Raw genomic sequence first — 26,193 nt, 5'->3', positions numbered from 1 at the left:
GGTGGTGATGACCCATTGTCATCTGCTGGCCTAAACCCTGCCCAGCTGGCAGGCCACGTTCTCCCTGGAGGTGCCCCCACCCCCAACATGAACCTGCTCCTGGGTGTCCTGGCTCTCCACCTCCCACCACTACCCCCACCTGCCATATCTCAGGCAGATGCCCTGACAGCTCTCCATTCAAGGTCTCCCATACCCGCCCCACAGTTCAAGGCTAGGACGGTGGCTTCCGCAGCTCTCAGGATGGAAAGTGGATGTGGGAGGAGGAAGTGCATCGGCCCAGAGGGTCCCTTCTGAGTCATGCTGTCACCCAGGCCAGGAAGAATGGCCAGCAGGAAAAGCACAGGTGGACAGACAGCATATTTCCACGGACCTCTCACTTCTAAAATCAGGGCTGGGCCTCCAGTTTCGACCTGTGCCCTGCCTTGGGCAAACAATGACAGGAATGCACGCTGAGACAGCATGCCAGGGAGCTGGCCTGGGTGGTCAGATGCTCCGATAGGGCTGTCCTGCCCTTCATCCCACTTAACCAGAGTCAAGCAGTTTGCTGGCCCTTGGTGTTAACATCAAAGGTGTCTGATCCCTTTGGGGGGCAATCTGTCCCCAGGGTGCCCTCCTTGCCCGGGCATAGCAAAGCCCCCACAGTAATGGAAAGGGCAAGGGCTTCCAGCCTCACTATGTAGGAAGGTAGGGAACAGGGGTGATGAAGGGGGAAGAAGGCTACCATGTGGTCAGCGTTGGACTCTATCCTAGCCAGCACCCTCTGCTGAGCTTTGTTCCCTCAAGCGTTAAACATGAGGTCCCCTGTGTCATTCTTGGTGTGACTGCAGCTAAGAGCTCCCACATGTTCATTACTGCCACCTCATGACAATTCTATTAGGTAGGAGCTAGTGTCATTTCTACTGTGCAGACAAGGAGGCAGGTTCCATGACATGAATCATGCCCAAGGGGCCCTAGAGCCAGATCAGGCCAACCTAGAGCCCAGGCAGGCCGGAGCCACCCTGCAGAGGGGTCACGTAGACGAAAGCCTCCTCCCCTTCCCCCACGCCAGGCTGAGTGCAGGCTCTCAGCCGCCCTTCTGAGCTCTTTGGGCTTAGGAGGGCTACTTGTTTTGGAAGACCTTTGAAAATTTGCAAGGAAGGCTCCAATGGAGGTGTTTCAGACACGGGATCCCACTCTTTCCTGTCCTAAAACTCTTCTCTGAATGAGAACTCCTCCTGACTTGGGAGAACAACCTAGCTTGCAGTCTTGGGGAGCAGTAAGCAAGCCCTGTTTTCTTTGGGCCCAGATAAGCTGTTTCCCAGGCAGAGCACTGAGGAAGAACAGAGGTGGCTGCAGTAGCCAATAGGACCTGCAAGTAGCCAGGTGGTTGGGAGAGATGATGGGGCAGGGAGGGATAAAAAGAACCCTTCCTTTCTTGGGCACAACCACATGAGCAGATGTGGGTTTGGTGTCCCGACTTGTCTGGATTGGTTCTCTTGGAGTTTCCACAGCAACACTAGGACCAAGACATCATGCAAGGCCTTTGTGCCATCACCCGGAGGGTAGACACAGAGAACCCTTCTTCCTCAGTCCTTTTCCTGTTGGGTATTTCTTTTATTGCTATGTCTTCAGGTTCACGTGTCTCTTTTGCAGTTTAATCTGCTGACCACATCCAGTATATTTTTCACCTCTAGAAATTTTATTTGCATATTTTTGGTAATACATGCCTCTTAACAGGCTGTGTCTTCTAGTCTTTGCCTACTAATCTGTTTCAGTGTCCTTGTTTACTAATTCAATGATTATGTTATTTCTGGTCAGTTTCAACTGGTTGGTGTGCCCCTCAGTATGGCTTTTATTTTTATGCTTCTTTGCACCTCTGTGATTTCTTATTAGAGGCCAGATACTGTGAATTGTACTTCGCTGGTTGTTATATTTTGTATTCTTACAAAGCTTTTTTCTGACACACAGTTACTTGCAAACAGTTGTGTTCTAATTGAGCCTGCTTTTACGTTTTTGTTTTTAAAAAAAATATATTTTATTGTTTTTTTACAGAGAGGAAGAGAGATAGTTAGAAACATCGATGAGAGAGAATCATCGATCAGCTGCCTCTTGCACACCCCCTACTGGGGATGTGCCTGCAACCAAGGTACATGCCCTTGACTGGAATCGAACCTGGGACCTTTCAGTCTGCAGATCGACGCTCTATCCACTGAGCCAAACCGGTTTCGGCATGCTTTTACGGTTTTAAATTGGGGCAAGAGGTAGGTTTACTGTGGGGCTAATTTTTCCACTCTTAAATCCAGAGTCCTCCCACTGCTTTCCCAATGCCACGTGAGTTACACGGTTTTCCACCACGGCTATTGAAGGCAGGCACTATTTTTAGGCACCATTTCCTCTAATCCGTTTGGATAGGTCTTCCCTGGCCAGGAGTAATTTATTTACTCACAAGCACGCACTCTTTCACCCACAAGTGTTTGATGGGTTGATGAGTTCTTCTGCAGACTTCTCCAGTGCTCTTGCTGTGCAGCTCTCTCTCCTAAGGAATTCTGTGTGAACTCTAGCCACCTTGACTGCCCTGGCTCTCAGCTGACAGGACGAGCCTTCCTGGAGCCTTGCACTTTTTCCAGATAGTAAGTGGGAATAATTTTATTTCCCATCTCCAAGGGGTCATTGCTGGAAGTCAACGTCTTAATACTTCTTAGCTAGCAAGACGAAAAACTTCCCTATTCAAGCCAAATATCATACACAGAATGTGGCCTCATCCTCATCCGATGTCACAGATTGGGCACTTTCACCGCCATCCTGCCCACCAAGGCCTCCTCCCTGTACCACAGTATCACTGGGTTACTCCCCCTCAGCCCAGGCAGAGAGGAGGCCTCCAGGAGCCTGAGGAGGGAACCTGGATTCCATCCCCACTTGAAGCAACGAGGTAGTGCTCCCCTCCCAGCCCTGTGCAGCCAAGAGGACACCTGCTACAGGAGATTTCCATAACACCCTGAATTTCATAATAATTTTCTGAGCATGTCCAGGATATAACCAAAACCACTTGTCCTATCAAGAAAAAGAAATTTGCAGAGGAGAAACCAAGATGGCAGCATAGGTAAATGCTTAACTGCAGCCTCACATAACAATTTCAAAAAAATACAACTAAAATACAAAATGGACATTATCCAGAACTACAGGAAAGGTGACTGACTGGAAATTCTACAACAAGAAGAGAAAACCAGAAGGAAAATCAGAGGAGTTGTAAAAACCTAAGGTACGGAGACACGGTGCGTGAGTGGGGAGAGGATGGAGCCGGAGAGGAGGGGGTGGCTGAGTGCCTGGTTGGCGTTCCCTAGCGGGAAGGAGATAAAAGCTCCGGACTGTGCTGAACCCCAGTTCCGACTCCACTAAACCCCAGTTCTAGACCAGACCCTGGGGACCCAGGCTCATACAGAGGGATTCTAGGCTGTGAGGCAGAAACTCAGGGGAGCAGCAAAAGGCAGAACCCCGGAGGCAGGCAAGTTGCGCGCAGAGGACGGACTGTTGACTGTGCCACTGGATTGCTCTAGTGGAAAGGAGACAAAAGTTCTGGACTGCACTGAACCCCACTTCCAACCCCACTTCCAACTGCACCGAACCCCAGTTCTGGGCTCATTGGGGGAGAAACTAGACTGTTTGTTAGTGGGAAAAACTTGAGGGCACCTTTCTCTCAGAGGTGCTTGCAGCAAGTACCAAAGGACACCAAGGAACACTGAAACTCAGGAACCTCATAGGGTGGGGCTGACAGGAAGCCAAGGCTGTAGGCTTCACCCTGAAACTCCGCCCCATCCAAGCTGAACATAGAAACTTTTGCAATTTTCCAAGTCTAGTTGAATAAGGCTGTCTCCTGGCATAGACACAGCTGATCCTCACAACCAATTGGCCTGGAGGTCAATTCCTCCCAGTGATACAAACAACAATCAAGACTTAACTACAATAAGGCTGTACAACACAGTCCACAAAGGGGTGCATCAAGAGTGTCCACCTCAGATAATTGGGAGGCTGACCCACTGAACCATATAGGACACCTTAACAAACAAAGCCACCCTACCAACTCAGGGAAGCTGCGAAAATGCCGAGACAAGGAAACAGATCACAAATGAAAGAAATGGAGGACAAAAAGCGACTGGATATAGAGTTCAAAACCATGGTTATAAGATTTTTCAAGAATTTCCTAGAAAAGGCCGATAAAATAAACGAGACCTCTGAGGATATGAAAAAGGATCAACTAGAAATAAAGAATACATTGTCTGAAATAAAAAAATATTATACAGAGTCCTAAAAACAGAATGGAAGATCGCCAAGAATCAAGTCAAAGATTTGGAACATAAAGAGCCAGAACACACTCCTCCGCAGAATCAAGAGGACAAGAGAATCCAGAAAGTTGAAGATAATGTAAGAAACCTCTGGGACAACTTCAAGCGAACCAACATCAGAATTATGGGGGGTCCCAGAAGAAGAGAGCAAGATACTGAAAACATATTGGAAGAAATAGTAACAGAAAACGTCTCCCACCTGGTGAAAGAATTAGACTTACAAGTCCAGGAAGCACACAGAATCTCAAACAAAAGGAACCCGAAGAGAACCACACCAAGACACATCATAATTAAAATTCCAAGAGCAAAAGACAAAGAGAGAATATTAAAAGCAGCAAGAGCAAAGCAGGTAGTTACCTATAAAGGAGCACCTATACGATTGTCAGCTGATTTCTCAACAGAAACCATGCAGGCCAGATGGGAATAGCAAGAAATATTAAAGGTGATGAATAGCAAGAACCTACAGCCAAAAATACTCACCCAGCAAAGCTATCACTCAGAATCGAAGGCCAGATAAAGAGCTTCACAAATGAAAAAAAGCTAAAGGAGTTCATTGCTGCCAAACCAGAATTATATAAATTGCTGAGGGGGGTTCTTTAGGAAGAGGAAGAAAATAAAGATAAAAATTATGAGCAACAAATACATAACTATCAACAAGTGAATCTAAAAACCAAGGGAATTAAAAAATCTGATGAACAATATTAACTGGTGAATATAATAGAATCAGAGGTATGGAAGGGGAGTGAACTGACGATTCTTGGGGAAAAGGGGAGTGGGGGGTGCGGGAAGAGACTGAACATAAACTGTGCACCTATAGATGAGGTCAGTGGGGGGGTGGGGAAAGGGCAGAGGGTGGGGTGGGAACCTGGTGGAGGGGAGCAATGGAGGGGGAAAATGAGGAACATTTGTAATAATATGAACAATAAAGATTTATTAAAAAAAAAAAAAGAAAATTTCAAGTGGAGTGAGAAAAGACAATCAAAGGATGCCAACACTGAGCTGACACATATGCTGAAATTATACAATAAAGATTTTAAAGCAGCCACCATAAAAATATTTCAGAAATCATCAGCCTTCAGACTGAAAGGTCCCAGGTTCAATTCTGGACAAGGGTACATGCCTGGGTTGCTGGCTCAATCCCCAGTGTGGAGCATGCAGGAGGCAGCTGATCAATGATTCTCTCATCATTGATGTTTCTATCTCTCTCCCTCTCCCTTTCTCTCTGAAATCAATAAAAATGTATTTAAAAATATATATTTCAGAAATTTTAAGTATGCTTGAAACAATTTTTAAAAAGTACCTCATCAAAGAAATATAAGATTAAAATGGAAATTTTATAACTGGAATACATAACAGCCAAAATAAAATTTTTATTTTATTTTTGTGTTTTTAAAAAAATATATATTTTATTGATTTTTTACAGAGAGGGATAGAGAGTTAAACATTGATGCGAGAGCAACATCGATCAGCTACCTCCTGCACACTCCTCACTGGGGATGTGCCCGCATCCAAGATACATGACCTTGTCCGGAATCGAACCTAGGACCCTTCAGTCTGCAGGCTGACACTCTATCCACTGAGCCAAACCAGTTTCGGCCCCCAAATAAAAATTTTAAATGGATGAGTACAAAAGCAGAATGAAGAGGAAAGAATGAATGATTCTAAAGATGTAACAATAGAAATTACCCAATTTGAACAACTGAGTAAGCAGACTATAAAAAAATGAACAGAGCTGAAACCGGTTTGGCTCAGTGGTAGAGTGTCGGTCTGCGGACTGAAAGGTCCTGGGTTCGATTCCGGTCAAGGGCATGTACCTTGGTTGCAAGGCACATCCCTGGTGGGGGGTGTACAAGAGGCAGCTTGTCGATGTTTCTCTCTCATCGACGTTTCTAGCTCTCTATCTCTCTCCCTTCCTCTCTGAAAAAAATCAATAAAATATATTTAAAAAAAAAATGAACAGAGCCTCAGGAATGTGTGGGACACCATGAAAAATCTAACATTTGTGCCAAGTATATCCCTAACAGAGTATATGAATACAATTAAAAAAACATTCAAAGATGCCCTAGTTCAGTGGTCGGCAAAGAGCGGCTTGCAAGCCACAGGAGGCTCTTTGGCCCCTTGAGTGTGGCTCTTCCACAAAATACCACGGCCTGGGCAAGTCTATTTTGAAGAAATGGCATAGAAGTTTAAGTTTAAAAAAATTGGCTCTCAAAAGAAATTTCAATCATTGTACTGTTGATATTTGACTAATGAGTTTGCGGACCACTGCCCTAGCTGGTTTGGCTCAGTGGATAGAGCATCAGCTTGCGAACTAAAGGGTCCTGGGGTCCAATTCTGGTTAAAGATGCATGTCTGGGTTGTGGGCTTGATCCCCGGGAGGGGCTATGCAGGAGGCAATCAATGATTCTCATCATTGATGGCTCGCTCTCTCTTTCCCTTACCCTTCCTTTCTGAAATCAATATATATATATATATATATATATATATATATATATATATGTATATATATAAATGATTTTTTTTTTTTTTTAAGAAAAAACAGCCAAAACCGGTTTGGCTCAGTGGATAGAGCATTGGTCTGCAGACTGAAAGGTCCCAGGTTTGATTCCGGTCAAAGGCATGTACCTTGGTTGTGGGCACATCCCCAGTGGGGGGTATGAAAGAGGCAGCTGATGGATGACTCTCTCTCATCGATGTTTCTAACTCTATCTTTTCTCTCTGTAAAAAATCAATAAAATATATTAAAAAAACCCAAACAACAAAATATTAAATAAATAAATAAGAAAAAAGAAAAAACATTCAAAGAAATTATAAAATAATATATCCCACAAAATGGGAGAAAACTTTTGGACGCTATGTAACTAATAGAGAGCTAGCTCATATGTAGAATCTATCAAAAATTATTACATTTGCTCTGGCCAGTGTGTTTCAGTTGGTTGAGCAACATCCCAGGCACTAAGAGGTTGCTGGTTTGATTCCTGTTTGGGGCACATGCCTGGGCTGTAGGTTCCATCCCTAGTAGGGGGAGTGCAGGAGGCAGACAATTGATGTTTCTCTCTCCTTCTCTGTTCCTCTCTCTCTAAAGTCAATAAAAACATATTTTAAAAAGAGAACTACTATATTCAATAAAAACACAAATAACTCCATTTTTAAAATGGACAAAGGACCTGATTATACATTTCTTCAAGGAACATAAAAATGGCCAATAAGCACATGAAAAGATGCTCAACATCATTAGCCATAAAGGATGCTAATCAAAACTACAAGTTATCACTTCACATACCCTAGAATAGCTATCACCAAAAGATAAAAAATATGTTGATAAGGATGTGGAGAAAACCTCACACACAGCTGGTGGGAATGTAAAATGGTGCAACCTCTGGGGAAAACAGTCTGGCAGTTGACTTTGGTTCCTGACAGAGTTCTTAAATCATTTGTAATTTCCTGGGTGACAGGAGTGTCTTTTGTTGAGATAACTCTGGGTGGGCTCTTAGATGAAGGCTGGTTTCCAGAAAGACCAAGTCATGATTAGAAGCTTTGAGCTTCGGCTGGGTAGCTCAGTTGGTTAGAGCATTATCCTGATATGTCAACGTTGTGGGTTCAATCCTGGTTAGGGCACATACAAGAAACAACCAATGCCGAAACTGGTTTGGCTCAGTGGATAGAGCGTCGGCCTGCAGACTGAAGGGTCCTAAGTTCAATTCTGGTCAAGGGCATGTACCTTGGTTGCGGGCACATCCCCAGTAGGGGGTGTGTGCAAGGGGCAGCTGATGGAAGACTCTCTCTCATCGATGTTTTTAACTCTCTATCCCTCTCTTCCTCTCTGTAAAAAATCAATAAAATACATATTTAAAAAAAGAACCAATGAATGCATAAATAAGTAAAAACAATAAATAGATGTTTCTCTCTAAAAACAAAAAGCAGCTTTGAATTTTCTAGCGCCCCAAACCCCCATCTTCCAGAGGGGAGAGGGGCTAGAAATAGGGTTAATGATTGATCAATGGTGCCTATGAGAGAAAGCCTCCAAATGTATGGGGTCTGGAGAGCTTCCTTCCTGGTTGGTGAGCATGGGGAGGTGTAGGAAGAGGGGCGCTCCAGTGGGCATGGAAGCTCCACACCCTTCCCACATGCTTCTCCCATCTTCCCTCTGGATGCTCATCTGTCTCATCGCATCCTTTTATAATAAAGTGGTAAAGTTAAGTAAACTGTTCCCCAAGTTCTGTGATCGTTCTAGCAAATCAATGGATCCCAATGAGATGATCGTGGGATCTTTTTATTTACAGCTGGTCAGTTGGAAGCACAGGTGACAACCCATCATAGGTTTGGCATCTAAAATGGAGGATGGCAGTCTTGTGCGACTGAGCCCTCAACCTGTGGGATCTGACGCTGTCTCCAGGCAGAGTGTCAGAATTAACTGAAGGACACCCTCCTGGTGTTGCAGACAATTGCTTAGTGAGGGAGAAATCTGCCCCCATCTGGTGTCAGGTGTATATATGGTAGCAGTGATGGTAAAGGAGAAACACAGAACTGTTTTCTTCCTTCTCAAAACAATTAATGGACTCTTGGAATATCAGGAAAAAAAGAGCAATTGAGAGAGTAAAACCATGGGTAAATGAGATAGAATTTGTTTGTTTGTTTGTTCCCTTGAGCTTTCTCTATTATGTTTGCTGTTGGAAGCAGAAAGAATAGCGCTAATGTGGTTTTCAATGTCCTAAAAGAAAAATTTTAAAACAATTAGAAATGGGGAGGTTGAAGAGATTTAAAGGGAGGTAAGGTTTATGTGTCACTTGGCTGGTAAAAAGGCAAGATCAGTAGACTGGTAATAAGTGATGTATGCATAATGCAATACCTAGGGCAATCACTGAAATACCTATTCAAAGAGGTTTAATAAAAGTAAAAAAAGTAAAAAAGAACAAGGCTTGCCCACTTTCACCTACCTCTGAGTTGTGTGACTACAGTCACTACCACTTGATTGCACATTATTTCTGATTGGGTCTGACCATCTGCCTAATTCATTTATGGTTATAGTATACATGAATATTTAAAATAGTCTTAAAAAATAGTCTTGAACAAGGATATTATGCAAAGTTCCTAACACAGTGACTAATACATATCACATGCTCAATATGTTAAAACTATATTTATTATTTGTAAATAAAGAACTTGAGGTTGGTCTTTCTTCTTAAAACAAAACAAACAAAAAAAGCCATGATGTTCCAACGTGTGAGAGCGGAGTCTCCTCCAGGTGCTGACCTGCCAACGGGCGGACAAGGCCATGGGGAACTCAGGTCGCCGCTCTCTTTAACCCTGACCACACAGAGCGCTTCATCCCCTGGGCTATCTTCACATCCTCCCAGTCCAGTTTGGTGTCGGGAACCTCATCTTCCGGCTCCGGATCCTTTCTCACAGCTCCCTGGGGCGAGGCGACCACGATGGGCAGAGGGCCGCATTCCTCCCGGAACTCCACAACGTGGAGACTCTTTTTATCAGCCAGCTGCTGGTGGGTTTCCTGGGCAAGATCGAGCAGAGAAGACTAGTTAGGTCTGTGAGGCACATCTGTAATTCAAAGAGCAGGAACTGCCTTCAGCCAGAGGGAAGTTGGCAGTGACAACACTGTACCACTTAGGTCTTAAATACCCTTTCAGTTGATTCTGGGGTGACCTGTTGTAGGTGGAATAATCTCATCCTCACCTTCCTGCCCACAATGCAGATAGAGGGAAGGCATTGTCCTTCAAAACTTGTCAACCATGTGACAGGCTGTACCCAAAATCAATCTGAATCTCGTCAAGCCCCAGTCTAGTTCCCAATTCACAGGACACAAAGGGAAAGAAAATGTGGAGAATCCACATGCAGACATGTAGTCAGCACCAGACTGGGCAACCATAGTACAAACAAGCCTGGTTTATTCTACTAACCAAATGCAAGGAGAAAGAAGGGAACCTACACATTAAAAATGACTTAAAAGGCACAGCAAAAACTTAGAATGTACTGACCTATCAGCAACCAGATTCAAACAAATTGCATAAAAAATTACTTTTAAATGTATATTTCTTTTTTTTTAAAAATATATTTTTATTGATTTCAGAAAGGGAGAGGAAGAGAGAGATGGAAATATCAATGAAAAGCACTGATTGGCTGCCTCCTGCATGCCCCCTGCTGGAGATTGAGTTCACAACCCAGGCATATGCCCTTGACCAGAATCAAACCTGGGACCCTTCACTTTGCCGCTCTATCCACTGAGTCAAACTGGCTAGGGCTAAATGGACATTTCTGTGAGCTCCAAAGAGATGTGTGATAATACTACGTAAATTCCCGTTAATTCTTTAGGTAATAAAGTAAGTAGTATTGTGGAGTACTTTCAAATTCTTATCTTTCAGATATATATTTATGGATAAAATAAAGTGATGTGGAGGTGGTACTGCTGGCACAGCTGAGAGTGCCAGGAAATTCATGACAGAAGGTAGCCATCAAAGTCTGGAAACAGGCAGATAAAATCAGTGGATAGTTTACACATAGTTTCTTAAAATATCTGATATGTTTAATCTCATGTTGCCAGGTTCTGTCTACCTTGAAATATTCTAATACTACATTATGTTTGAAATTAGAAAAAGAGATGAGCTATTTCATAAAAACAAACTAATTTAAATCAGTGTCTTATAATCAATAGCACATTACTTAAATTGGTGGCACTTTTTCTCTTGAGTAGCACATTAAATAATCCAACTTTTTTTTTATAGCTGGTGGTATCTGGGCTAGTTACATTAGAAGATTCAAAGTACTAACATAAAGCAAAAACATATAAGTGAACAGTGTACTTGATCATAAATATGAGCTATCTAAAACCAATCTTGGACTAGCTGGTTGGCTTTAGTGGACAGAGCGTCTGCCTGTGGACTAAAGGGTCTTGGGATCAATTCCAGTAAAGGGCACATGCCTGGGCTGTCGACTCAATCCCCAGTAAGTAGGGGGTGTGCAGGAGGCAGCCAATCAATGATTCTCTCTCATTGATGTTTCTATCTCACTCTTCCTCTCCCTTCCTCTCTGAAATAAAAATATTTAAAAAGTTAACAATCTTAGTCACATCAAATAATTAAACCTCTAACAAGTTTAAATTTAGAAGAACTTTAGAAGGATATTTTGGATAGTACATACACACACACACACACACACACACAGCTGTTCAAAATATCTTTTATTTTAATTTAAATTCTTAATTGTTTAAAGTATTACATGTCTCCTTTTCCCCCCAGCACATGACCTCACCCCACTACTGTTTGTGTCCATTGGTTATGCTCATATGCATGCATACCATTCCTTTGATCTCTTACCACCTCAGGGTTGGACAGTGTTTGATAACTTTATGTCTCTGGATCTATTTCTGTTCATCAGTTTATGTTGTTTGTTAATTCCACAAATGAGTGAGATCAGGTGATATTTATCTTTCTCTGACTGGCTTATTTTGCTTAACATAATGCTCTTTTTTTAAAAATATTATTTTGTCTTTATACTGCCTCTTGCATAACCACCACTGAGGATGTGCCCATAACCAAGGTACATACTCTTAATTGGAATTGAACCTGGGACCCTTGAGTCTGCAGGCCAACTCTCTATCCACTGTGCCAAACAGGCCAAGGCAGCATAATGCTCTTCAGTTCCATCCATGCTGTTGCAAATGGTAAGAAAGCCTTCTTTTTTATAGCAGCATAGTATTCCATTGTGTAGATGTGTCGGTGTTTTAACCCACTCATCTGCTGATGGGTACTTAGCTGTTTCCAAATATTAGCTATTGTAAATTGTGCTATGAATATAGGGATGCACATATCCTTTCTGACTGGTATTTCTGATTTCTTGGGATATATTCCTAGAAGTGGGATTACTGGGTCAAATGGAAGTTCCATTTTTAATTTTTAAAGGAAACTCCGTACTGTTTTTCACAGTGGCTGCACCAGTCTGCATTCCCACCAGCAGTGCAGGAGGGTGTCTTTTTCTCCACATCCTCGCTAGCATTGTCATTTGTTGGATGACAGACATTCTGACAGGTGAGAGATATTACTCACTGTTGTTTGGATTTGCATCCCTCAGATGACTTTGAGCATATTTTCATATGTCTCTTGGCCTCCTGTATGTCCTCTTTTGAAAAGTATCTATTTAGCTCCTTTGCTCATTTTTTAAATTGAATTATTTATCTTCCTTTTGTTAAGCTGTAGCAGTTTCCTGTAAATTTTTGAGGTTAAACCCTTATTGGAGATAACATTGGCAAATATATTCTTATTTGAAGTATAAGTGGGCTTTTTTATTGTTTTGTTTGATGGTTTCTTTTGCTGTGCAGAACCTTTTTATTTTGAGGTAGTCCCATTTGTTTATTTTTTCCTTAGTTTCCATTGCCGTAGGAACTGTATCAGTAAAGATATTGCTATGACATATGACTGCTATTTTGCTGCCTATGGATTTTTCTAAGATTTTTATGGTTTCCCATCTGTTTAAGTCCTTTATCCATTTTGAGTTTATTTTTGTATATGGTGTTAAGTTGGTGGTCTAGTTTCATTTTTTGCATTTATCTGTCCAATTTTCCCAACACCATTTATAAAAGAGACTGTCTTGACTCCATCATATGCTCTTGCCTCCTTTTTCAAATATTAATTGAGCACAATGGCTTGGATCAATTTCTGAGTTCTCTGTTCTGTTCCGTTGGTCTATGTCTGTTCTTGTGCCAGTACCAGGCAGTTTTGAGAACAGTGGCTTTGTAATATAGCTTGATATCTGGTAGTGTGATTCCTTTAACTTTGTTCTTTCTCAAGACTACTGCAGCTATTCGGGGTCTCTTTTTATTCAAGATAAAATTTTGGGGAGTTTGTTCTAGGTATTTGAAATATGCTGTTGGTATTTTAATGGGGATTGCACTGAATCTATAGATTGCTCTGTGTAGTATGGACGTTTAATGATGTTGATTCTACCAATCTATGAACTTGATATATTCTTCCATTTGTTTATGTCTTCCTCTATCTCTTTTTTCAGTGTCCTATAATTTTCTGAGTACAAGTCCTGTAACTCCTTGGTTAAATTTATTCCTACTTATATTTCTTTTATTTATTTTTTAATTATTATTATTATTATTTTAGATATATTTTATTGATTTTTTACAGAGAGGAAGGGAGAGAGATAGAGAGTTAGAAACATCGATGAGAGAGAGCCATCGATCAGCTGCCTCTTGTACACCCCCTACTGGGGATGTGCCCGCAACCAATGTACATGCCCTTGACTAGAATCGAACCCGGGACCCTTCAGTCCGCAGACTGACGCTCTACCACTGAGCCAAACCGGCTTTGGCTTATATTTCTTTTAAACAAAGCCCTTTCTTTTCGTTAATTTTCCTATTTTGAACAGAGAGAGCTACAATGATTTCACAGATAACTTTGTTCAAAAACAGCCATCAAACTCTCTGTAAGGAAGCCTGTCAAAATCCTCAACAAACGGAGGCCACAGAAAGGAGTCTCTTGAACCCAGCCGTCTTATCTGCTTATGCAGCTCTGCTAAGATCTACCCCCCTTTCAAGGCGTAGTCAGGTCTTCCTGCCAACTGGGAGCAGTGACCGTGGCTATGACCCCCCGGGGTGAGGGGGCAGATGGCAGTAGCCCAGGGCTCCCAACCGTGTGGTGCCAGCCTGGTGTATTAGGGTTCACGGCTCCTCAATGTCAGGCAGCTGCCAGAACTACCTGTGCTGGGGCCGTGGACACTGCTGCCCCTAAGACAGCTCTCATGAGTGGAGCAGGGGCTGAGAGGCTCACACTAGTCCCAACGAAGAGGTCTAAATTAGAAAATGGACTTTCTCTTTTTATTTTAATTCTATATTGTTGGAGATTTAGAACAACCATGTGTTCTTTTCATAATAAAAGAGTCTAATTAGTAACTTTAAAAAATAATTAATTTTGAAAGTTCAAAATACCCATTAAGTATTTTTTAAAGGTTAATCTGCATAATCTAACTCTTCAGTCGAATTAACTACCTGGTTAGTCAGCATAAAACCCATGTTTTCAGGAGGCCCCAGGACATGGTAGTCTCAACGCACACAACTGAAATGCAAACCAGAACTTCCGTTTCAGACCAAGGCAGGTTACCTGGGAAGAGAGCCCATAGAAGAGGCCCCGGGTGAGGTTGAGCATGTTCACAGATCCCGAGACCTTGGCATACATGTCTTTGATGCCAATGAGACGGCAGATGGTGATGATGGCCCGGTGGCAGTGGAGACCATAGCCTGGAAAAGGGAAGAATCGGAGTCAGTCCCTGCTGCTCTCACAGCTATAGGCTCTGGGTTTAGGAGACTCTGGTTCACAGTCTAGCTGATCACTTCCAGCTGGGTGACCCTTGACAAGTTACTTAACTTCCCCGGCGATCCTTATTTAAATGTTATTTGAACCAAAGAAATAGCATAAATGTCTTGAGCACATGGGCACAATAACAGGGTTGTTATGAAAATGAACTGAGCTGCCTGACAGTTCCTCGCATCCTGTTAGGAACTAACCATTGAGGGATACATCTGTAGTCACCCCTTGACTGCTTGGCTGCACTGAGCAGAGATATCTACTATCTTCTCCTGGAAAGACTCCTGGGTTTGTAACACTCTCCTCTGATGGTCTCCTGGCCCATCCTTCTCACTTCCTCATAGTCCTGACCTCCAGCCACGTGCCCTATTAATGTCACTTACAATATCTGCTCCAGGAACAGCTTTAAAAACAAACCAAATATCTCTCTCCCCCTTTAAAACTCTTACTTCCCTTTAGTCTCTGAAATAAAATAAAATAAAATAAAATAAAATAAAATAAAATAAAATAAAATAAATAAAGAACTCCACCCCACCCCCAAAGCCCTCTATGACCTGACATCTCGCTGACCACATGCAGACTGCACCCTTCTGGTGCTGGCATTCCCACCTGGGGACTTTGCACTTGGCATTTTCCTGCCTGTTCTCCATACAACTTCTTCTCACTTTAAATGTCTCACTTAAATCCCTTATCCTCAGGGGTCAATCTTTAACCACAAGATTGAAGGTGTCACTCTTCCTTTCCAAGGCCAGGATCTCCCTAAACCGGCATCCTGACTGCTGCTTCAGGCCCTCAGCAGAACCTGTCTATCCGATGTTCCCTCGGGTAGAATGTGGCAAAGTCCCCAGGTGGGAACGCCAACGAGATGTCAGGTCATAGAGGCTTTGGGGGTAGGGTGGAATTCTTTATTTTATTATTTTAATTTTGAGAATAATGGGAAGTAAGGGCTTTAAAGGGGAAAATACATGTTTGGTTTGCAGTGAACCTAATCCGATGTTCCCCTCAGGTAGAATGTGGGCTCCATGAGGCTGGATGGTTCACTGCTGTGTTCCCAGAGCCTAGACCAGTACCTGGCAAATGCCGGTGGGAGTGAGTGAGAGAAAAGAGCTCCAAGTTTAGATGCTAACATTCTGATTAGCCAGATGTGAAACTCAGAAACCTCCCCCCTCACTTTAAGGCACGGCATTTTTCTTGCTGATTCAATATATGTGTGTAAAAATTATTTTCTTACCTAGAACTGTCCTATTTGAAAGAGAAAATTAATTGTGGGCTAGCTATGCCAGATCATTTGAGAACTGAGGGCTTTAGAAGGTGGCTAAAGATAGGCTATCAATGCAGTGGTCTGTTCTTCTATGTGGAGTTATATACACACAGAATATATGGCCATGTGTGAAGGTGTATAGATACACACACACCCGGAGAATGCAAGGCAGATGTTTAGTGGGGCCTCGGAGGCTCCCTGGATGACCTGGGCATGGGGAGCACTCGAGGGAAGGTGTGTGTGCTGCACAGCTCCAAAACCATACGAGATGCTCCACCAATGATAGCCATTATTTTGCAGAACCTATCAACAATGTTAAGTGAAGGCTTACTGTATGTACTTTGATTGTGAAGACCTCAAATGTAAAGAAAACATTTGTTTAATTAAAGCTAAATTCATGTGTGTATGGTGTAGGAAATGCTTTGTAGTGCTGTGTGAGGAAGCAGATTCTGTCCTGCAGCCAAGGCAGAAGTGCCTATGTCTAAAGCTTAGGAATATGGCATTCTCGATCTCCCCAGGAGATGCTCATGTACATTCACAAAGATACACAAGCGTCTTTCTTACTTTCCTTAATACAGTTTTCCTACTTGACACTCATTTGGTTAATATCCTCCCACAGAAACAGTGATGCACATGCTTCAGGAAAGGCTATCTATAATGTATCCTACTGCTTCAGCAGAATACTTAACCCCAATGAACAGGTAATAGGTTCAACTATATAGAAACCTAAAAGATATAGAAGACAAAGAAAATAAAAAATTCTAACCTCTATAATTAAATTAAAATTTGAGAGAGAGGGAGAGGGAGAGGGAGAGGGAGAGGGAGAGGGAGAGGGAGAGGGAGAGGGGGAGGGAGAGGGACAGGGAGAAGGAGAGGGAGAGGGGGAGGGGGAGGGAGAGGGACAGGGAGAAGGAGAGGGAGAGGGGGAGGGGGAGGGAGAGGGAGAGGGAGAGGGAGAGAGGGGGAGAGAGAGAGAGAGAGAGAGAGAGAGAGAGAGAGAGAGAGAGAGAGAGATATCAATGTGTGCACTCACCCTGACCAGTAATGGAACAGGACACCCCCTGGTGTATGAGGTGACGCTCCAACCAACTGAGCCACACTGGCCAGGGTGGGAGGCAATTTCAAAAACCAGTTAGGTATAAAAATTATTCAGGCTTCTTAAAGATCTAACTTAGGCTTTCTGTTTGGTATTTTCAAAAGGAGCTCAAGTAAAAGTGAGCAAAGTAAAGGACATGAAAGAACTACTATAACTGCACTGCTTTATCTTCAAAAAATTGTAAGAGTTTTTATGTTACCTCTGGGTTGTTTCTTCATCTTGATATGTGTTCTTTTAAACCTTAAAGAGATATCATGGAATACTGGAGGGTGAAAACATAAAAATGAACAAGGTTAGGTATGAAGCTTTAATGTCCTTGCAAATATTACACAGCAACTAATACAACCATAAGGAGCCAGCACACAGTGTCCAAGGATAAGTGACAAAGTTTGATTTACCCATCACTACCTTCTCAGGAGAGAGTCTGCTTCTACATTTTACATGTTTATTGTAAGAATATAGCAGCAAGCACAGAAATACAAAGTTACCATCTTATATATATACTAGAGGCCCAGTGCACAAAATTTATGGGTAGGGGTGGGGGAGGGGTGTCCCTTAGCCAAACCTGTACCCTCTGCAATCTGGGACCACTCGAGGGATGTCCAACTGATTGTTCAGGCCTGATACCAGTAGGATCAGGCCTAAATGGGCAGTCGGACGTCCCTCTCACAATCCAGGACTACTGGCTTCCAACTGCTCACCTGCCTACTTTCCTGATTGCCCCTAAACACTTCTGCCTGCCACCCTTGTCACCCCATAACCACTCCCTGCCAGCCTTATTGATGCCTAACTGCTCCCCTTCCAGCCTGATTGCCCCTAACTGCCTCCCCTGCAGGCCTGGTCACCCCTAAATGCCATTCCCTGCAGCCTAGTCCCACCTAACTGCTCTCCCCTGTAGGCCATCTTGTGGTGGCCATCTTTTGTCCACCTGGGGGCAGCCATCTTATGTTGGAGTGATAGTCAATTTACATATCACTCTTTTATTGCATAGGATATATAAAGAGCCAGGGTCTGTAATGACCAAAGGCTGGAAGGCTTGACCAAACACCAGAAGTCAGTGCTGAGTTGCTGAGGCAATCCAACACTGATTGCAGCGGGTGCCAGGGCAGTGACCCAGCACTGACTGTGGAGGGGGCTACAGATTAGGCCTGGAGAGAGGTCTACAGAGAGGCAGGGTCTGATCTGCAGCCTCAGTGGCAGCTGTTGATCAGCCATTTCCTCTCTCTTTCTCTCCGAGCTTCATCAGCAGCCCTGTCTGTTTCTCTACAGGTCTCCACAGGGATGCTGATCAGCCCCGCCTCTTTGATCAGGCCTGGAGACGCTGACTGGCATAGAAGCTGACCAATCAGAACCAAATCTGGGAGAAGTGCCAGAAGCCAATGGCTGCCTAGGAGACGGAGCTTTTGATGTTGACTGGCATAGAAACTGACCAATCAGAACCTAATCTTGGTGAACTATGAAGGCAGAACCTAAGGTGGGGGTTGAGGAGGGGCTTAAGGGCAACAGTTGTTTGGTGTAAGATGTAAGAAAGAGTTTCAATTTTTTAATGACTGGTTTGGCAGTATAGTGCATATGACTGGCTATCAGGCCAGATATAGGGATTATGTGTTTTCTCTGCCAATAGCATCTTTTCCTGCTGAAAAAGGCTTTTCCCTCCAATTTAAGCAATCCTATTCTATATAAGCTATCTATACTAATAAAAAAAGAAAAATAGTATGCTAATTAGACTGGGAGACCTTCTGGACAAAAACATGATGGTGGGGCTGAGGCACGTGTGGTTAGGGGCGATCAGGCTGGTGGGGCAGGGGGACAGTTGGGGATGAGCAGGCCAGCATGGGGGGGAGGGGAGGGACAGTTGGGGGCAAGCTGGCTGGTGGGGGGAGAGGGGCAGCTGAGGGCAAGCAGGTCAGAGGGGAACGGGGGGGGAGGGGAAGCAGGTGGTGGTGATCAGGCTGGCGCGATGGGGCAATTGGGAGTGAGCAGGCTGGCAGCGGGGGCAGTTGGGGGTGAGCTAGCTGGCAGGCAGAATGGTTAGGGGTGATCAGTCAGGCAGGTGAGCGGTTAGGAGCCAGGAGTCCCAGATTGTGAGAGGGATTTCCACCTGCCAGTTTGGGCCTGATCCCATAGGGATTGGGTCTAAACTGGCAGTCAGACATCCCCCGAGGGGTCCCTGATTAGACAGAGTACAGGCCGGGCTGAGGGACAGCCCCGCCCTCCCCTGCATAAATTTTGTGCACTAAATCACTAGTAGAGATATACTGCCACACAACGAGCAAGCACAGCCTTGCAAATTTTAAAAGAAAAGATTAACACTCACTTGTATGGTCTTCATATCGTTCTATATAATGCAAATAGTGAACTGCTCTGTTCTTTGCCTGAAAGATGAAAAATATTTTTCTTAAATTTACTGTTGGAATATACCTTTTCTCAGAGATTTAAAAAAATATCTTTTGCCCTGGTTGGTGTTGCATAGTGATCAGAGCATCAGCCCTCACGCAAAAAGGTTTGGGGTTTGTTTCCCAGTCAAGGACATGCACCTGGGTTGCAGATTGGTCCAGGCCCCAGCCAGGGCACCTGCAGGAGGCAACCAATCAATGTGTCTTTTTCACATAGATGTTCTCTCTCTTCTCGCCCCTCTCCCACTCTAAAGTTCAATAGAAAAATGTCCTCCAGTGAGGATGGACAAAAAAACCTCAAAATACTAGAGGCCCAGTGCACAAAATACGTGCACAGGTAGGGTCCCTAGGCCTGGCCAGAGATTAGAGTCAATCTGCAGGGCAACTGGTGGGCCCTACTGACACCCACCTTGGCCGGCCTGGCGCCACCTGCTTGCCAGCCCTGCTCCCCACCACCGCTGCTGCTGGTCACCTCCCTCTGCGGGGTGACCAGCAGGGCGATTGTGGGGTGGGGGGACCTTCTTACACCTAACTTGGCTGGCCTAGGGTCTGCGGGCTGGGGACAGCTCCTGCAATGAACGTCAGCCCCCCTGGTGGACAGTGCATATCATAGCGACTGGTTGTTTCAATTTTGGTCAATTGCATATTAGGCTTTTATTATAAAGGGTTTTATTATGGAAAATTTCAAAGTTACACAACAATATCAGTATATATTTCTATTATAAAAGCTAAAATTTAATAAAAAAAGAAACTTAACCACAATATCACTATCATAACCTCAAAAAATTAACAATTTCTTAGTGTCCTTGGACATTCTGTCAGTGTGAGACACTTTCCCAGCTGTCTCATAATTTTGGTAACAATCATAAATCTGATGAAAATGATGTGAAAGAACATAGGTTTCAGAAACTGCTCTTTGTGAGATGTGGAAACTTGACAGAAAGCCTCAGGAGAGGGTTATTGTAGTTTATTTTTATGTGTGGTTTCCATCATGTCTAGCACTTAGTCTGCTGATCTCTTACTGTCAACGAAAGAAAAACGTACGTACTTTTCTGAACGCGTCCGCCCGATCAGTGGCTTTCCCAATGGCAAAACCTTTAAAAGAAAAAGCCAAAGTATGAAAAAAGGCATATATTTGGCACATCTTTGACCATATTTCTAGTTTCAGCTTCTACAATATTTCAGAGCACTTCATTTCTCCTCCGTCCACAGAAAACCTGCTATACTAAATGAAGGACAAAGCAGGAGGCTACAGAGATTTGCTTCTCTGTTCTGGGACATTTGGGAAACGGTACACTTTTGGGATATAAAATCCATAACATTCCCTTTTATTAATCTCTCCAAAAAAATAAATTTACTCAATAAAAAAGAACTAAACATGGTTTTGAGTATTTTTGAAAACAGATTAAAATAACCCAAAAGGTTGGGAAAACATACATTACTATAGAGTAAAACCATGATTTCCCTGGAACTTTCAAATGCAATTTAGATTTCAAAGAACTAGGAGATAAAAATCAATGATTCTTGAATTTGTAGGTACTTAACCCCATGAAGTGAGGTTTATCAAAAGTTACCATAAATACCTCCACTGTCACCGTTAATTATTTAAAGTAACATAAAACTGCTACATAAGAGACGCAAGACATCTGAAAACTTGGGACAAATGGATTCCAATTCCTAATTTAAACATACAAGTCCTACAAAAAAGTATGAGTGAATGTATTTATAATTTTCAAATGAAGGTTTTCTAAGCACAAAACCAGAAATTCAGATACAAAACCAGAATAAAAGACTGATAAATTTGCTACATAAAGGTTTAAAACTTCTGTGGATTAAAATTTACATGTGGAAAAAATAAAAAACTAAGTCAAAATATGTGATAGGCAAAGGGCCAATTTCTATAACTCACAAAGAACTATATCCTCAATGAGGAGAACAGCCACACAACAGAAAAATGGGCAAAGCAAATGAACTGACAGACCTCAAAGAAGAAATAATAATGGCCAATAAACATGCAAAATGGGAAACTATGCAACCAGTACAAAGAATGCGGGTGAATTTCTATATGCTAATACAGGAAGATCTCTGGATAATGCTAACTGAGAAAAGTTAGGCACATAATTATGAACATATTATGATCCCTTTGTGTAAATTTTAAAAAATAGACATATGAATAAAGAATTTCTGGAAAAGATACAAAAATAACTGTTGAGACTGGTTTCCTTTGGCAACATACTATACATATGTATGACTTATTTTTAAAGTGTCAATGTAGTTAATTAGGCAGTTTTCTTCCCTTACACATTTAATAGACATTCACTATGGAAACTTTATAGAAAAGAAGAAAATTTAAATGAATGGCCACCCGATGAATGAGTAAATGTTATTAACCTTTTCAGTATATAGCCTTCCATTCTTCCCTTTGCATATAAACATCGTATATAATAAAAGGGTAATATGCAAATTGAAACTAAGGGAGGAAAGACCAGTCACTATGACGTGCACTGACCACCAAGAGACAGATGCTCAACGCAGGAGCTACCCTGGGGTGGTCAGTGCGCTTCCACAGGGGGAGTGCCACTCAGACAAAAGCCGGCTCATGGTTGGCCAAGTGCAGCGGCGGTGGCGGGAGCTTCTCCCGCCTCAGCGGCTGCACTAAGGATGTCTGACTGGCAGCTAAGGCCTGCAACCTCCGGGAGAGTGGGCCTAAGCCATCAGTCACACATCCCCCAAGGGGTCCTGGACTGCAAGAGGGCACAGGCCAGGCTGAGGGACAGCAGCCGCACGAACTTTCTGTCACTGGGCCTCTTGTACTTTATAAAAAATTAATTGAATGATATTTGTTAATAGGATCATATAAGTTTCAAGTTTGCATTCCTATGTTACTTAAAAAAACAACAACACAGAAGTTGGAATTATATTTTGTCTTATATGAAGTTGTGCTTTTTTTACTTAGCATTATTTTTGTTTCCATAATTCTTTAGTGGCCTAAGAATACTACGATATATGACTGTATTCTTTTTGTAACCATGTCCCTACTATTTAGCATGTAATGTAGTGGTTTCTTTCCCCCTCATTTTCTACTATTTACATAACACAATAGTGTTTCTAAAATACCCATGGGTGCCCTGGCCCATGTGGCTCAGTTGGTTGAGTGTCATCCCATGCACCAAAGGTCATAGTTTTGATTCCTGATCAGAGCATACGCCTGGGGTTGTGGGTTCAATCCCTCAAAAGGAGGCATACAGGAGGCAACTGATCTGTCTTTCTCTCTCTCGCAAACTCTCTTTCCCTGTCCCTTCCTCTCTCTCTAAAAATCAATGAAAACATATTTTTAAAAAAATACCCATTGGTCCTCACAGGAAAAGATGTAGAAGATCCATTCTTTCTTTTCCCTCTAAGGCACATGTGTCAAACACAAGGCCCGCGGGCCAAATCCGTCCCGCCAGGCCTTGCAATGTGGCCCGCACCGCGCTGTCATCACTGCACTCCGCTGCGTTTCCATCACAATGACAGTTTATGACTGTTCAGTAAACCATTCGGCCCACGATTTAGGCTGGATTTTAGATTTTGGCCCCTTCTCTGATTGAGTTCGACACCCCTACAGGAATTTCATGGGGTGACAATAAGATTTGTGAACCCAAACCCCAGAAGATTTCATTCATCACTAGAAAGTCTGGTCCGCGGCATGAACCCATGGACTCAGGCTGAGTAAAGGCCATGCGATCCCCACCGCCGCCACCAGCCCCCAATGTCACTGCACCTCATTCACCTGCGGCTCCTCTGCCATTCCCCACGGCGACCAGCACACGGACGGATTTCTTTCTTCCCTCTTTTGCTGTCATATTGAAAACATTTCTTACCTAAAGGACAAAATGTTTCATAAATATTTTACCTTAAGGAAACTCTGAAGTGGGAACTGGAGCAGCCACCTTACATGTGCAGCACACGCACGTACGCACATACGCACACGCACGCACCCATGAACAGACACGCCATTCTCAAGTCCATGAGCACAAACAGAAAACTTCACATGAAGTCTTTCCCTAGACTGTTTCTTCAGGAGTAAAGTGGAAATAAGACTCTCTCCTCCTATTTCTCATGGCTATAACAGTTCTTTTTAATATATTTTTATTGGTTTCAGAGAGAGAGGGGAGAGAGAGAGAGAAACATCAATGATGAAAGAGAATCACTGATCAACTGCCTCCTGCACACCTACTAGTGGGGATCAAGCCCATAACCAAGGCATGTGCCCTTGGACAGAATCAAACCTGGGACCCTCCAGTCCCCACCCCAATACTCTGTCCACAAAACCAAACCAGCTAGAGCTTGTTAGCAATTCTGAGGTAACTTAAAGGAATTTGAAACTACAAAACACAATTGTACCCCATTTTAACAAACGTATGCAAAGGAAAAAGGTGCTGATTAAACTCTGTCATGGCTTATAACCGGTGGCCATGCCTATGTCAGAGATATTGAAATATGAAAGAAATGTGCATTTAGAAATAAAACGCTGTATATAGAAAAAAAAAAATAGCATAAAACCAGATCTCCGTGCTGAGGATTAGACTCACCTGAAAATAGAGAATTTGGAAATACTTGCTTATTATGAAATAAGGAAAACTTGCATTTTTTTTTGTGTGTATGATGTATATTAAAGGCCAGGAACCATGAAACTGTTAACTAAGCAGCTTACATAGCAGCCGCTTTCCCAAAAAATGAGGTTAAAAGAAAAGGTAGCCGAGTCCACTGCTGTGGATCATCTAACAGGAAAACAGCCACATATATAAGAATTCTTCAAAGGAATTAACTTCTAAGTATACACTGGGACCCAAAGACATAAAATACTTGCAAACATATTTAAGTTGTATAGACAACTGGTATTGAAGAAATAATATATAAAATTCAGTCACAAGCTCAATAAATGACCATTCCACCCAGCAGTTAACACTCACCAGGCTGCAGCACCAGCTCTAAGGGACTGCCCTGGAAAGTGACTGAAATGTACCTCAAGCAGACTAGTTTCAAAGGCCTGCAGGGCGATTTCCCATCAAGAGCTGTACCCACAGCAGCCCCACACATCCAGCCTTGCCCCATGGCTCCTGCCATCCCTGCTCCTGAACTGAAGCCGGATTCAGCTGGATGTGAGCACAGATCACTAATGCTACCTTGGCTTCAGGAAGGAGGAAATCTCCACGTAATTCCTAAATTCTGTTATCAACACCACCAAAGCTGCCTTGTCATGAGAACTCAATTGATAGTGCCCCCGAAAGGGCAACTGTCAGAAGAACCCACATCAAGTGATTGAAACTCAAGTTTCATTATTTTCTTACCCAAATCAGCTCTGTGTCTTAGAAAACACCACCCATCAAGGCTTTTCCTCACAGTCCTTGTGCCCTATCCACCACCCTGAACTTTCCCAACTTCTCCAAGACCTAACTGGGTACTGGGTTCAGCGAGCCTACCTCAAGTATCCTGGTATCAAAATCATCATATCTTTCTGTGGAAAGAAAAGAAACAGGCATACAGACACATGTCAATATAATTAGCGTACAAAAGCATTTTCAACACAGGCATGATTATCAACATTTATGTGAGAAAGTGAATCTTTTGGTGCCACATCGCAGGCCATGCCCTGGTCCTCCACCACCACCAGACCACTCCACCATTAAATTCATGCCAATAACCTCGGCCACCACCTCCCTGATGGCATCCTCCTACCCCTCCAGCTCTCTCAATGTATCCACAGCCGATGGTTCTTGGTTCTTTCCCTCTTACCCCTTCCCGTCTTCATAGCCTCTCCCACAGCAATACACCACAGCCCACCATTTCCTCCAGAGCGTGTGGATATCCTCGACTCCCTCACCTTTTTCTCTCCTCCACATTGTCTAGGCCTGTCTCTCCTCCATACTGGCTGTCTGCCACCCCTGGCCTGCTGGGTGCCATAGAAGAGAAGTGGACCCCTAAACATTCATGGTCTCTAACTCAATCAAGAGCCCCCTGGGACCTGTCAGCCTCTTCTGTCCTTTTAGTTAGGCCCCTCTCCACTTACCTCATAGCCACTTTGAACACACTATGTTCCTTTAATTTTTTACTATAGAAAATTTCAATCATATACAAAAAAAGAATAGCCAAGTGACAGCTTATGTATTAATTAGCCAGCTTCATCAATTCATGGTTAGTCTTCTTTTCTCTACACTATTTAATTCCAATTCTGGATAATCTGGGAGAAAGTCCCAGATACCCTACTCTCATCAAAATATTCTGGTGGCCAGCCCTTGCCGGTTTGGCTCAGTGGATAGAGCTTCGGCCTCTGGACTGAAGGGTCCTGGGTTCAATTCTGGCCAAGGGCACCTGCCTAGGTTGCAGGCTCCATCCCCAGTAGGGGGTGTGCAAGAAGCAGCGATCAATGATTTTCTCTCATCATTGAGGTTTCTATCTCTTTCTTCCTCTCCCTTCCTCTATTAAATCAATAAAAATATATTTTAAAAAAATATTCTGGTAGCATGCTCATCATTGCCCCATCCTCTCTTCAGCAGATGGCCCCTCCTCCTCCCAGTCCAGCTGAAGCCACTGGACAGATATCTCTCACACACCCTGCCCCACTACCAATACAGGCTCACCTGAATCTGTCAGTTAGTGCACTTATCTCTACTCTGAATCTGGGTCCCCGTTAAGGACTTGCTTATCTCTTTTCTCTTCCCATCTTTCTTCTCCCAAATGAAGCCTTCTGTTCAGCTCTAAGCATGCTCGCCAGTCTCTCCCTCTCAGCCTCCGCTCTTCTCTTTAAGCCAAACTTAAG

At 43.3% G+C, this 26,193-nt stretch overlaps 1 protein-coding gene across 1 annotated transcript in view; it reads right to left on the bottom strand.

Annotated features, from left to right (window-relative positions):
• Positions 1 to 9,447: 9,447 nt before the first annotated feature.
• Positions 9,448 to 26,193, bottom strand: part of MRPS5 (mitochondrial ribosomal protein S5) — a 29,360-nt gene continuing 12,614 nt past the window's right edge. Inside the window, exons 6-12 of the mRNA XM_036436093.2 lie at positions 24,857 to 24,891; positions 23,164 to 23,254; positions 20,440 to 20,486; positions 19,313 to 19,370; positions 17,195 to 17,257; positions 14,435 to 14,571; positions 9,448 to 9,828 (exon numbers count right to left, since the gene is read on the bottom strand). Of these exons, the coding sequence (XP_036291986.1) occupies positions 9,604 to 9,828; positions 14,435 to 14,571; positions 17,195 to 17,257; positions 19,313 to 19,370; positions 20,440 to 20,486; positions 23,164 to 23,254; positions 24,857 to 24,891 (656 nt within the window). The 3' untranslated portion in view covers positions 9,448 to 9,603. The remainder of the gene's footprint in view (positions 9,829 to 14,434; positions 14,572 to 17,194; positions 17,258 to 19,312; positions 19,371 to 20,439; positions 20,487 to 23,163; positions 23,255 to 24,856; positions 24,892 to 26,193) is intronic.

Source organism: Pipistrellus kuhlii, unplaced genomic scaffold (assembly GCF_014108245.1).
Source record: "Pipistrellus kuhlii isolate mPipKuh1 unplaced genomic scaffold, mPipKuh1.p scaffold_m20_p_13, whole genome shotgun sequence".
Classification (NCBI taxonomy): domain Eukaryota; kingdom Metazoa; phylum Chordata; class Mammalia; order Chiroptera; family Vespertilionidae; genus Pipistrellus; species Pipistrellus kuhlii.
This window is presented reverse-complemented; position numbering and strand designations above follow the sequence as displayed.